A 13,626-nucleotide genomic window follows, 5' to 3' on the forward strand; every position below is an offset into this window, starting at 1 on the left:
CAGCCATGGTTCAAGTCTTTAATTCAATCACAATGCTGTACTCACCTGCATAATTAAGCTCATCACAGACCAAAAGTAGTAAGGGTTTTTGGGGACAATTTTATAAAGTGCCATTCCAGCCTGAAAAATGTAAGACATGTATCCATCATTTCAAAAATGCTTCAATTTATAAGATGCAGCATAGAAAGTGAGAGAGATGACAATAGTGACACACAATTCCTTAGGAGTAGTGACCAGATAAGAAGTGATTAACCCCAACTGCATAGATTCCCGAAGACACACCTTCCACCCAGATCTGTACTAGTAGTGATGCAGTTTCTTTCCCTCTATCTGCTGCTGCTTTTTTTTTTTTTTTTTTTTTAAAAAGTGTATTACAACTTCAGCTGGCCTGGAAAAGGATTTCTGGAGGAATGCTTATCTGAAGCGTTTATAGCAGTAGTTACCAACTGGTCAATCCTGAGGACTTTCCCAGTCGATCATGATCTCTGGCGGTGGAGTGGGGCAGCTGCTAAGGCAGGAGACCTGCCTGTCCCAGCCCCATGTCGTTGGCCTGCTCCCGGAGGCAGCCAACAAGGCTGTGTGTATGTTGGCAGCCTGCTCCTGATTGCAAACACTGCCTGCACAGCCCCCATTGGCCAGGAAAGAGAAAAAGTGGCCAATGGAAGCTAAGCGGGTGGTCCTGACACAGGGGCAGCACACTGAGCCATATTCCCCAACTTTCAGGAGCTGCAGGGGCATGTTGGCTCCTTCCAGGAGTAGGGTAGGGCTGGATCAGGCAGACAGCCCTCCTTAGCCTTGCAGCACTGTCGAGCGGGAGCTGCCTGTAGTAAATGCATCCCAGAGGGAAGCTGTACATCAGTCCTCTTCCGGAGCCTCCTACCAGAACTCAAACCCCTACCCCAGCCCTGAGCACCCTCCCAGAACCAGCACCCCATACCTCCTCTCCATAGCCAACATCCCGTACCCCAACATTTCCTCACAGGGCTTGTACCCATCACCCCTTCCTGCACCCCAAGCCCCTCTCCCAGGCACTGTGTGGAGGCTTTTTCCACTCTGCGAACCCCTCAGTCCCATCGCAGAGCCCACACTCACTCCTGAATCTGAACTCCCTTGCCCCAGCCTGAGCAAAGTGAGGGTGTGGAAGAAGTGTCAAAGAGAGCTAGAATGAAGTGAGTGGAGCGGGGCTTTGGGGAAGGGGTAGGGCAAATCCTGGATTGCCCTTATATTCAGAAAGTGATCTTGGGCATAAAAAGTAGAAGACCACTGGTCTATGGAGTTAGATACTGGGTGTGCGCATGCACGCAGACACCATACTCCTGCAGATTAAGGGAAAAGTTTTTAGCTTTGGTCTCCATTTTGTGCACATGTTAATCATATACATAGAACCAAGCCCATACTTCATGAATGTAAACACCTGCACTTGATCACTTTTAACTTGCACATGCATGTGTTCAGATTTTGAAGGCATGGGACAAGAGACAGCTGAAGGGATGCCAAGTTGAAAATATAGCTCAACATCAACACAAACAAGTCTTCAGTCACTTCACTTAGAACGGAAGTCATTCTTAGTAACACTTGCATCCCCTGAGTATTACGTTTCTCTATATAGGAAGCCTGAACTTTCTTATGTTGACGTCTGGATTTTTAAATTGCTAAAAAATTACATATGCACACACTACACAATATTTTACATTAGCAAGCTTCTTTTACAGGAAATACATACTATCACTTGTCCATTTCTACACACTTTCTTCTTTTCAGATTATTCTAGGACTGATCCTTTTTGCATTTTTCAGGCCATTCGTTTAAATTATGACAGTATGCAACAAAAGTTGATATATTTTTACAACGCTGTTTAATCTCCCTCTGAAGCCCGCTTCCGTTTGAGTCCTTAGGTACAGCAGTACATACCTATTCAGAAACACCCTATATTTGCCATGTAAAAGCAGCATTAGTCTAGATACTCTCATCAGACATGTTTGTGCAATGGTCTGAACAGAATACTTAGCATGTATGTGACATACTTCACCTATGTATGACTGGTATTTTCCATTCGTTATTTCAGTTAACTTTACAATTACTAAAAGATGAAATGTCTGAATTTTAAAGACTTCATATACAGACAGTAAAGTAGCACTCTATACCGGCATAGAGCAAATAATTATCTCTCTTACCAAGGATGTTTGCATCCCAGCAAATCTACACAAAGAGCTTTTCTCCCCCCCACGCATTCAATGCTGCTGTCAGAGCAGCAAAAAAGGACTTTGCTTAATTCAGTCATAAATTAATCAAGTCATCATTTTCTAGACTTTCACCTTTATTGTTGGTAATCTGGGACACCAACAAACTTCCTTTTCTGATGGCCTGACATTAATAAAGATATCAAGTGCTTATTGCTTTTAACCCTAAAATATTAAACATACAATTATGCCTGTTTCTTTTGAAATCAACAAGTTTTTAAAGGGAATACACACAGAGGGCCATCTAGAATTAGATACAAATTATATAAATTATAATTATATAGAAATTATATAAAAATCACAAAAAACCTGAGTTTTTGGGTAAAACCCAAAATAAAAGCACACACACAATTGTTTTAATATAAGCAAGCATAAAAGCTAATCTGGGGTTTCCATTCATCAGTACAACTATAATACTTAATATATTAAAGTCAACACCAATCAAAATTATTTGAAGCCTCTATTTGTGCAAAAATACCCAACATTCAAACAAGCAACTGTTTAAGTTTAAATTAATACCCAACTCACAACTATCACAGCACTTCTCAAAAATTGCCGTTTTGCATAAGTGCAATATTGCAGAACCCACTGCAAATCAGACTAGAATCTGGCCCTTTTAAGATGTAAAAAAACTGTAAATCCAAAACTGTTTTATTTGTCTGCAGGAATGTCAAACAAATAACCATATTTCTCCATATTGCCATATAGCACTGTGCAGGGAGCTGCATACCCCTATTATTAATAATGCTATAACTTGGTCTGGGTACGTATGTCAGTGCAATGTCTCAGCCTGCTAGAAAGTCATGAAGGTGGAAGTTGGCTATTTTGAGACTTAAGTCTTGCTAACGTGGGTCAAGTGGGTAACAACCACCGTCAAGCAAAGTTAAGGATTAGCAAACTAAAAACGTATCTTAGTGATGTGGTCAAATCTACAGCTTGTTTAAAATTAATATGGAAAGTACATAGCACAGTAAGACCAACAAGAAGTCCTGTGGCACTCGTAGACTGACATATTTTTGGAGCATAAGCTTTCGTGGGCAAAGACCCACTTCAGCAGTTGCATCTGACAAAGTGGGTCTTTGCCCACGAAAGCTCATGCTCCAAAAGTATCTGTTACTCTATAAGATGCCACAGGACTTCTTGTATTCGAAGATACAGACTAACTCAGCTACCCCTCTGATACTTAGCACAGTAAGAATTATTTTAAAGTAGCAGTCTAAATTAACCTACCAATTCAGGACAGATCTGAGATCAGACACATAATGATGTTACAACACTGCAGATTTAAACCTTCTATGAAGAGTCATTTGATCAAAAGCTTATCATTCTATAAGGCACCATCTACACCAATGATTCAGCCACTCGCAGCTAGGCTATGCAGAGACCAATCACAAATTTTCCATTATTTTTTGGTTGTGGTGACAATGTGACTCGAATCGCAGTACAAAGATCCTAATACTGTCAAAAGAGAGCTTGGATCAATTTGCCTGCTTCCCTCTGATTTTTTTATACATAGAAAAGAGTATGTGTACGCTTTGAAAAGAGACTTCCATTTATAGGCACTCTCTAGGCACCTAATCTGGGAAAGATGAAAAACAAGACTAACAGGCATGTGACGATCTTGCCAACTGAAAACCAAGATGCACATTAAGAAGAAACAACTAAGCTTTTCTTCCATAAAAATACAAACTGCACAGTTTAACACCATGCTGGTTTTCAGATGTCTAAGAGTGCAGGCAAGAAAGAAAAATTAAAATCTCGTCAGTTGAAACTGGGTTGTGGCCCTCAGGAGCTCCCAGTGAAGCTAAATAAGCCTGGTTAATATACTACCTTGTGTCTAAACTTAGTACTCTGGTATCAACAGGAAGCTAATAGGCAAAGAAGGCCAACCGCATACTGCATCAGTACAGATGACAGTTCATAAAGCTATATTTCTATTTGTAAGGGGAAAGGAAGCAATTGTCTTCTATACAAAAAACCCACAAATATGAGCAGTTGTTCTAACGAACCCTGTATCAAATATCTAACCTGAAACAGAATTTTAGTTTTGATTCAGCTCAGCTGTCTAGAATATTAAATATCCTTTTTTAAAAGATGCTGATCACGAGTACAATTTGATGCAGGAAAGAGCCTTAAGGAAACAGATTATTTATTGTGTTTCATATGCAACCATCAGCTCAGGGAAAAACAAAACAAAAAACATACTTCTCTCAATAACTCTGCCTTTGCCACTGTTAACTGCACCACCTCTCATTACTATAGCTGAAATGCGTGAAGGTACCTGTTGCATTTTCTTGTATTCCCCGACCCTGGCATAGGCCATGAAGAGATGAGAATGATACTCCTCACTGTTGGGAACCTTCTTTACAGCTGCCTCGTAAAGTTTAGTTACCAACTCCGCTAAACCAAAAACAGACGTTTCAGTTCATACACATTTGGGATAGAAATTTATAAAGTAGCTCTCTCAAGATAAGATCTGGAATGCTTTGCAGAATAATTCAACAACATTCAACACCCACGGAAAGTGGTCTTTTTCCCCTGGCACCCCAAACAGCACAAACACACAGAAGGCAAAAAAGAAAAAGAAATTGTATATTTAAAGTCTGCATTAAGAAAAACAAACTTTCAGAAATATACTGAATGCTTTCAGGTTGAAGTTACAAAACTTCCAAGATCACCCAATTTGTGGTATTACACCAATTCAAAATTCGTATGTGCATTATGCAGACTGTCTACTTTTAAAAAAAATACATTTAAAGTATTTTAAGGAAACTTCCTCTAATACAGCCCTTCTCAAACCTCATTGCACTGTGATCCTTTCCTGACAACAAAAATCACTCCATGACTAAAAAGCCTGAGATCCACTACCCTGGGCACAGGGCGGGGTTAGATGGATACCAAAGCCTGAACCCTACCACCCAGGACTGCAGGATTCAGACCCAGACAGACGAGTTTGAGGGATTTTAGCCCCAGACCCCAGTAATTTTAACATCAGTCCTGGCAACCCCATTAAAATAGGTTCCTGATCCACTTCAGGGTCTCAACTCATAGTTTAAGAACTGCTGCCTATTGTACTAGGAGTGATTATGCCATACATTACAATACCCTGATATTTCCAAAAGTGACTCTTAGGCTTTCAATCTCTTTTAATAATGTAATAAAAGATAATTTATTTCAAGAAAAAAACTTATTAATATAAAGTTATTAGGACTAGATATTTAATATACTTAGACAATGTTTGTATTTGATTTTTACCATCTCTTCTTCCCTTTGCACCCAAAAAAAAGAGTGTATTTGTACTTACACAATCATTACTGAATGTAATTTTCTTAAAAGTTGAATTATTCTTCATATAAAAGCACTATATATGTGCAAGTTATTAATAAGGTTTAGTATGATTTTGTATACTCGACAGTGTAATAAACCAGAAAAAATATAAGCATAAAAGTAACTAAGTAATTTCTGGGTGTATCAGTTGGCAATTGTAGAAATAAAAATTTAAAGGCAGATATGAAAATGTTTCATATTATTATTACAATAAAGGTGTTTTAACAAACCAAGTTTATGTACCAGAAATTAACTAGTAAAGGACACAAGAGATTGCTATGTCAAAGAAATGGGGCTGGACAGTTATATCTCCTCATGCCAAAATAATCAGCTTCTCAATCTGCAATAATTTTCTGCAATAAACTTGATGACAAACATCACTGACATCCTCAGGATAGTGGTAAGGTATCTCCTTGAGCTGCAGATGAACGAACACATGTATGCTTTCTCTTTCACAGTAAGCATGCACAGCTTTTGATTAGTGTATCACCCAAGGAGTTCTGATTTAGAATATGTTTTCAGAAGAATTACAGGAAAGGGAGAGGTCAGGATTTCTCCTCCAAGTCTGCAACACAACTTCTAAAGCCATTCTGAGGAGCTAACTTTCTTGACTGTGTCTATATACATTATTTTACATTGCCTGCTTCTTTGAAGTTCACATATAATATTTGCTCATATGATTTACATCATTCCTATTTAGCATAACGACAACTTCATATTGTTTTTGCTGGAATAAATTTGAGTGAACTTGTTTGATAATATAATTAACATATGTTAAAATTATTGTAGACCCAATTTTCAATAATAGTAACTTAACCAGGACATCTTTCAAATAGAGACCTTTCTGTCAAAGGGGCAGTTACGCAGTTTTGTGCCACATTTTTGTGCCAAACTGGATACCTGAATCCCCTGTCTGAACTACCAATTAAAGAGCCCATGTTTGAAAACTGTACTTTGTACACTTCCTTTTGAATTTCAGATCATTCATTTTAAAGAAAGACCAGGCAAAAATGACAATTATAATCAAGAAGCTGAAATCTGCAGGAGGAAAATGGAAAAACAAAACAAAACAAAACAAACAAAAACCTACGTCTATGCATTTCCCGGTAAAGGATAGTTAATGCTTGCAAAGAGTTGTCATCTGTGGGTTCAAGTGCAGTTACTTCTTGTGCGAGAGTAAATGCTTCATCTTGTTTCCCAGTTCTCTGCAAGCCAATCGCTTTTAACACCTATATATGTAACAAAGAAGCAGCTATTAAAAAAAAATTCCCAAGAGCTACAGAGGAAAAATTTATTTTTAATAAAGATCTTTTATTTCATTAAAATTCAAGTTGCCCATGGTGAGAAAGGGACTTGACTAAGTCACTGCTAGAGAATTTAAACTTTCATTTTAAAAAAAAATTAACCCTTGCAATTGTGGGGGCGGGGGGGGAACTTCCAAATACGAAGAGTGAGAAACTGTTGTTTTCAATCTATGCCTAAGATTTATAAAGGGGCCCGCGCCTCCATTAGAAATTTTTTATGGGCCTGCAAATGAAAAAAGGCTGAAAGCCACAAGTGTAAAGTGATGTGGTGCTGCCTTCTTCAGTTACAGACTGCTGTTTCCGTGTTTGCGATGCTGCACAACTGTCCCTACTGTACCAGAGTGAGAACCCACCAGTGTTACCAATTTCCACTGCTGCTATTCAGAACTAGGTGGTCAGATGAGAAACTGAAAATATCTTCGTCAGTTTCACTCTCCTGCAGCTTGGGAAACCTCAGACATGTAGCAGTTCCATCACTACCCAGGAGTATGGGAAAGGGACAGAACAGCAGATACCCTGGTAACATCACAGCAGCCAAGGGTGGAATTCTAAAGTTTAGAAAGTAACATTTCTTTACTGATTTCCAAACAAATATGATATTATGTAATTTAAAGAGTTCCAGTAACCTTCTGAAAGCTTTCAGGAAACGTTATGGACTCTATAACCTTCCCCTCACCCTCCCTGCCCCAGATTACTGGGACCTTGCATGGAACAGCGGAACATCCCAAAATTTCAGAAATGCGTTCACTCAGTAAAATAACAGAGAAGAGCAATCAAGTTTACCTTAGCGCAGTGAAGATCCTTGTGTTTTTTTAGCAGCTTATCTGCCTGCTGGATTGCCATTTTATTATTGCCATTATCAAGATAATCTACGTAAAAACACAAAGTGATTACAACTGAGAGCCAAGAAAAGATGTACTTCCATTTCCTAATTTCAAGGAGGGGAGAAGGTTTGATATCTTGTTTCAAAATAAAGTTGAGTTCAAAATGCCTGAACTCCTAGTCAGTGGCTATCTCCATTATGTAGCTAAGATATATATCTTTTCTCTTCTAGTTTTAGCCATCCTAATACAGTAAGAGACTCTTTGGGTCTTTCCTGATGAAAGCTCATGATACAGTCTAAGCAGCACAATGGATTCAGATATGAAACCTAGGGAGGGGGCAGATCTCAGAGCCTGGGCTGTAGTCTGAGGAGGAAGATCTAAACTACCACTTTTAGTTCCACAGCGCAAACCCTATGAGCCAGAGTCAGCTGACGGGGGATCTGAAACTTACCGCCAATGTTTTGTTTTGTTGTTTTTTTGCTTTGCAATGTAGACGTACTTTTAAAATATAAATTTGGCTATTCAGTGTTTTTCTGTTCTCATTTTCATAATTATTTCAGTGCTTCATCCAATGGGATACACTCAGATTGTTTAATAATTACTGATTTCAGAATACGTGAATAATTTGAGAACAGAACAATAAACCCACTTAGTCTACACATCACATCAGACAATGCGAGATTTGTTTTACTCTAGAGGCTTGTCTACACTAGCACCCTCCTTCAAAGGGGGCATGTAAACCAGGATTTAGAGGAAAATTAGGACCACTTACATACGCTTCATGTATACGTCCCAGTTATTAACCTACGCCTAGGGCTTGTCTACACTAGGCCCCTCCTTCGAAGGGGGCATGTGAACAAACCCGCTTGAATAGCAATGAAGTGCTGCGCTGCATATGCAGCACCTCGCTAGCCTAAATCCTGCTGCGCAAACTCTGAAGTTAGTTACTTCGAAGCACAGGCAAGCCATGTAGCCACGGGCACTTTGAAGTACCCGTGCACCTCTGAAGTGCCCTTACTCCCAACATGGCTTGCCAGTGCTTCAAAGTTGCTAACTCTGAAGATCGCGCATCAGGAATTAGGCTAACAAGGTGCTGCATGTGCAGCGCAGCACCTCATTGCTATTCACCAAGCAGGCTCCTTCACATGCTCCTCTCAAAGGAGGGGCCTAAGTGTAGACAAGCTCTAGGCGTAGGTTAACAACTAGGATGTAACCAATAAGCCATGAAGCATAAGTGAAGTGGTCCTAATTTTCTTCTAAATCCTGGTGAGAAGCCAACACTAGCTAAGTGAAATTAAATTATACACTTCTTTATTTTGCTAGAACTGTATTTCTTATGAGGATGGTGTCCAATGAGTTAAGTACTCATCCTTTAGTAATTTCCTACCATAGTCTACAAAATTCACTGAGATTTACATTCAGGTGACCTTTAACATTCGACTCCATGGTAGTGTCTATGCTAAAGAACTGAACTACTACTAACTGAATTTTGGGGAACTGTAAAGGTTAAGTGCAAATTGTGCTATCCATCTGTATTACCTAAAACAAAATAATGGTGTAAAATGATAAAATTAATGTGTAAGAAGAGGCTGTTCTGAGCAGGATACACAGCAATCTCTCTCATATGCCTTCTAATTTGGTGTTAAACCTTAAAAATTTACTGAACATCCTGTTAACAACATGAACAAGTTTCTCAGATCAAAAGAGCTGGCACCTATCATTTATCACAGAAGAGCTTCAATGCAAGAATTACAAATTATTAATAGCAAGGCTGAGAGTGGAGATTTTAAATGAATAGAAATGCAACATAATTAACTGCCTGATTAATATACAACATATTAAGATAAAGGACAGACAAAACTGTCAAGGCATCCTGAATAATCAAGAAACTGGTACAAACAGAAAAGTTATCTTACAAGCAAGCAATGAGAACCTCGACCTCACACAAAATCCATCTACTTTTTGGCCTTTAATTAAAGCTGCATGATTACATTTTTAAGAAACTAAGTTCAGCTTGCTAAAGATTACATATCTCAAATATTAAAAACAGCATCTTAGGTTCCCAATGATACTTTCTAGAACCAACACTACACACTCAGCACACTGCATTTTAAAAGGCTTCACTTTCTCTGACTGCTACTACCCGGGGCTGAAACACAAATACATCTCTGTTAAAAAGTCAGTATATTTCAGTGTCTTCTGGGTTAATTTAGGTCATTTTTTAAGTTAAAGTATTTCTAACAGTTAACATTTGAATTTTCTCCAGTTTAAAAAGTTAATCTGCCAATGTTATCACTACACTGAAATGCACAAACAGAGCATGTCCTAGAAACGTTCAACTCCTCATACTGAACAAGTCTAGAGCAATGAAATTGCAATTTCTGTAAAGGGTTTATTTTTCTTTACATAACCATGCCTTTATAGTTTTATTTTTCACAGTATTTCAGTTAACAACAAGCAGAAATACCTATGACACACAAACCCACAAAGAGAACTGCACCCACTGACTTCACCAGAATTCAATCTGGGATACGTGGGTCTACCTGCAAAGTCTTCTTCACAGGACAAGTACTTAAAACATGAACAGTGCAGTTAAGACAACATGTTCATCCCTAACCAAATTCAATTCCCTTTGTCTTTTTAAGCAGTGATTTATTTGTATACGGGAAGTCAAGAAAATTTTCTGGACCCTCTAAATTCTCTGTTCTGGGATTCTAGAAGTTTAACATATCCCAGCATGGCACACGCACAAATACAGAGCAATTTTTTTCTATTACTCCCTTAACCAAATGTGTCTCCTAATAATGTTGGAGAAAAACTACATGCAATACTTAAGGATATTTTCAGGGCAGACTTATAAGACATGAGGTTGCTGAATGAGACCACTCTCTTGTATAAGTTTCACTGCTTTCTCTACTGATTTTTGTATAGCCACGGCTATGACTCCTAGGTGCCCCAATGTTTCAATGCACAGCTCTAAGGAGCATGTGTCTTCTCTCACCACTTTTAGTTTCACAGACAAGTGACTTTCTACCTTAAAAATGGGGAAGACGTGATGTTTGTTTTCAAAGGCAGATGGGGAAAGAAAGCTCAATTCTGCATTAAAAATATGCATCCACTCTTTCAAGTCTCTCAGTCTTTTGTGCAAAACAAAATAAACCGGGAACACAATTCTCTGAACTACGAGGAAAGAAAAGTAACATGGCAGTTGTCCCATTAAAGATGTTTTGCATTAAGAAATTCTGTTTGGAAGCCCCCCACCCACCCAAAAAAAAAAAAAAAGAGTACTGACAGGTTTCCAAGTGTGAAAAGACAGATGATATGGAAGCTACACAACCAGTTAACGTGGGATTATATATTTGGCAAAAGGTAATGCAACCTAAAGAAAAAAATATACAAACATGGGATGGGATGAACACATTCTCTAAAGCTGGGAAGAAAGTCATGTTTAAAGTCAGGGATCAGTTTTTGGTTGCAAGTACAGAAGAAAGAAATTCTTCATGGCACAGGACAGTGCCCAGTTCTTAGTAGTAGATACTATAAGGCAAAAAACAATAGCTTCCACAGCTCCCTAATGCAGATATAAACCACTGTGTATATCACACCAAGCTAAGAGGGGCAGGGACTCATCTTGAACAGTACCAGTTTTGGTGTTGAAAGTGGAACAAAAACATAAGGCCAAACACCAAGAGGGCAGAGGAAGAAAGGGTCAACCCCTCAGTTTCCCCCCATGTTAATAAAATCACCAACACTTAGCAAGAACAGCTCCCTGAGCAATCCTGCCCTTAGGACTTTTGTTTAATCACCTGTATATAAAGGAGAAAAGGAGTGAAATTTCCTTCCCCGCCTTGGACCTCAAGCAGGGGTCAGCACTATGTAAAGCCTCTCTACACCCCCCACGTGCTTCAGGGAGGAAAGCTGGAGAGTGACCTGTCCCTGCTCACGTTATTTCCAAAACCAGATGCAAACCAGCACAACAGAGCCCGTACAGGAACCAAGAGGACCCCACAGCACGTGTGAAAAATAGGGACACTTTTTTTTTGGCGGGGGGTGTTAGCGGTGGTGGGCGGGGGGCAGGGTAAGAGCCGGAGAAAAGAACAGGAAAAGCCCCTATCACTGGGGCATCTGTTCCCGCTACCCGGGGAAAGGGGGATTCAGGAGCTTCCCCCAGGGCGCGTGGGGGCCTCACAGGGGGCCCCTGCGTGTGGGGGGCACAGAGGGGCAGACTAAGGGGGCCAGGGGCGGCCGAAGGGCCTAGGGAAGGAGCTGGCGAGGGGCGCCTGGCCCCGCCGGGGTCTGAGCCCCGCTCGCTGCAGGACTCGGCGGCGGTGGGATGAGGCGAGGCTCGGCCCGGCCCGGCCCGGCCCGGCGGGGCTCCCCGGGCAGGGAAAGGACGCGAGGCCGCGGCGGCCTGCTAGGAGCGCGGGCGGGGGCGGCCGCGCGCCGGGGGCGAGGGAGGGGTCGGTACCGTAGATAGGCCGGAGGCGCCGGTCGTTGGGGTCCTGCACATGGCCCCGCGCCGCCATGATGAGAGCGCAGAACCGCAGTGCGCAGCCGCCGCGCCGGCGGGACCGGCCACGCTCGGCCCAGGGGCGGGGCGGGGCGGGAAAGGAGGCCGGGCCCGGCCCCTGTTTCCCGCGCCGGTCAGGGGAGCCGCCTCCCGCCTCTCTCCGCTATCGCCTCGGGGCTTGGCGCGATGCGAGCGCAGGGGTCTTCTGTCTGCCGCCCCGGATGTGGCTGGTGGTGATCGCGCCAGTCGGGAGCTAGCCTGGGCCTAGTCGCGCCCGCCGCCTATCGCGACAGGCTCTCCCTTCTCCCCCCCACGTCTTGTAACACCGTAGTGCCCGGGACCTACTGTCGGGGGCTCGCCCCATCTCCCCGCCTTCCCCCCCCCGCCACCTGCCGGGCGACAGGGGCTCTCCAGCGCGGCCGGTCGGTGCCCGCTGCACGCCGAGGCTGCCTGCCCAGAGCCCAGCCTGGCGCTGCAGGAGCTGCGAGGCCCCTGGCCGCGCCCAGCACCGCTCGGGAGAGGCCCTGCGTGGCTCCCTCCCTTGGCAAGCGAGGGCCAGGCGCTGGTGCGCGGCCAGGCAGCGCCGATGTGCTTGGCCCGGGAGTTGTGTCATCGCTTCGCAAAGCACGTGGGGGCGTTGTTTGGGGGTGCTGAGCCTGGAAGCAGGCGAAGGCTTATGGATGAAGCCCTCGGCTGCCGGCCGGCGGCACGTCGCACTCCGCAGGCCGCTGCTTTTCTGGTGCCCTCCACGCCCCAGGCCCGTGCAGAGGCAGAGAGAGGACAGCATGAGGGATCGATGGACAATTGTCCTGTTAATTCCCCGTCAAACAGCTGGCACCAGCATGAGAAGCCTGAATGCTGGGCTAGATGGACTATTGGCTTGATCCAGTCTGGCCAGTCTTACTTTCACTGGCTGGTTAAACGAGTCCTAAATACTTGGAAAGATTTAAGTCGGGTGTTACCTGGAGGTCTGGTAGTATCATCTCTTCTTAAGATTGCATGCCACTTTCCATTATAAGACCCAGTTTTCAGTTGCTTATAATTTTGCCAAATTTTGCTGTTTTGAGATGGAGAATAGGGAACGTCTGATAAAGAAACTGGGACATGGAGTTGGGAGAACACGGATATTGGACAAGGAGCACAGGGAGTGAGGTTGGGAATCGGAGAAAGTGGGCACATAGTATGTGGAAGACCGTGTGCTAGAATTTGTCTTTTCAGTTTGCTCTTTCAAAAAGTGAGGAAATTACATACATAAAAATCACATTAAAATTAAAGCCAAGCACTCAAAAGTTAGGAAATGCCAGAATTAAAGGTTGCCTGTGCAGCAGTGTTCCCCTAACTTTTACCATCCATGGGTGGAATAAATTTTGTTATGTGCACCAAGGCATGTGAAGCTGTGCACTACCAACAAAAACAAATGC

General features: G+C 42.4%; 1 protein-coding gene across 2 annotated transcripts in view; it reads right to left on the reverse strand.

Moving 5' to 3' along the window:
* Positions 1-12,239, reverse strand: part of NAA25 (N-alpha-acetyltransferase 25, NatB auxiliary subunit) — a 49,998-nt gene extending 37,759 nt beyond the window's left edge. Inside the window, exons 1-5 of one of the 2 annotated variants that reach the window (XM_075012476.1) lie at positions 12,164-12,239; positions 7,655-7,740; positions 6,658-6,796; positions 4,522-4,640; positions 46-120 (exon numbers count right to left, since the gene is read on the reverse strand). In XM_075012476.1, the coding sequence (XP_074868577.1) occupies positions 46-120; positions 4,522-4,640; positions 6,658-6,796; positions 7,655-7,740; positions 12,164-12,221 (477 nt within the window). In that variant the 5' untranslated portion in view covers positions 12,222-12,239. The remainder of the gene's footprint in view (positions 1-45; positions 121-4,521; positions 4,641-6,657; positions 6,797-7,654; positions 7,741-12,163) is intronic. The other variant, XM_075012477.1, reaches the window with a different exon arrangement.
* Between the last annotated feature and the right edge of the window lie 1,387 nt (positions 12,240-13,626).

The sequence above is a fragment of the Carettochelys insculpta genome, chromosome 18, assembly GCF_033958435.1.
Source record: "Carettochelys insculpta isolate YL-2023 chromosome 18, ASM3395843v1, whole genome shotgun sequence".
NCBI classification, from domain to species: Eukaryota; Metazoa; Chordata; order Testudines; family Carettochelyidae; genus Carettochelys; species Carettochelys insculpta.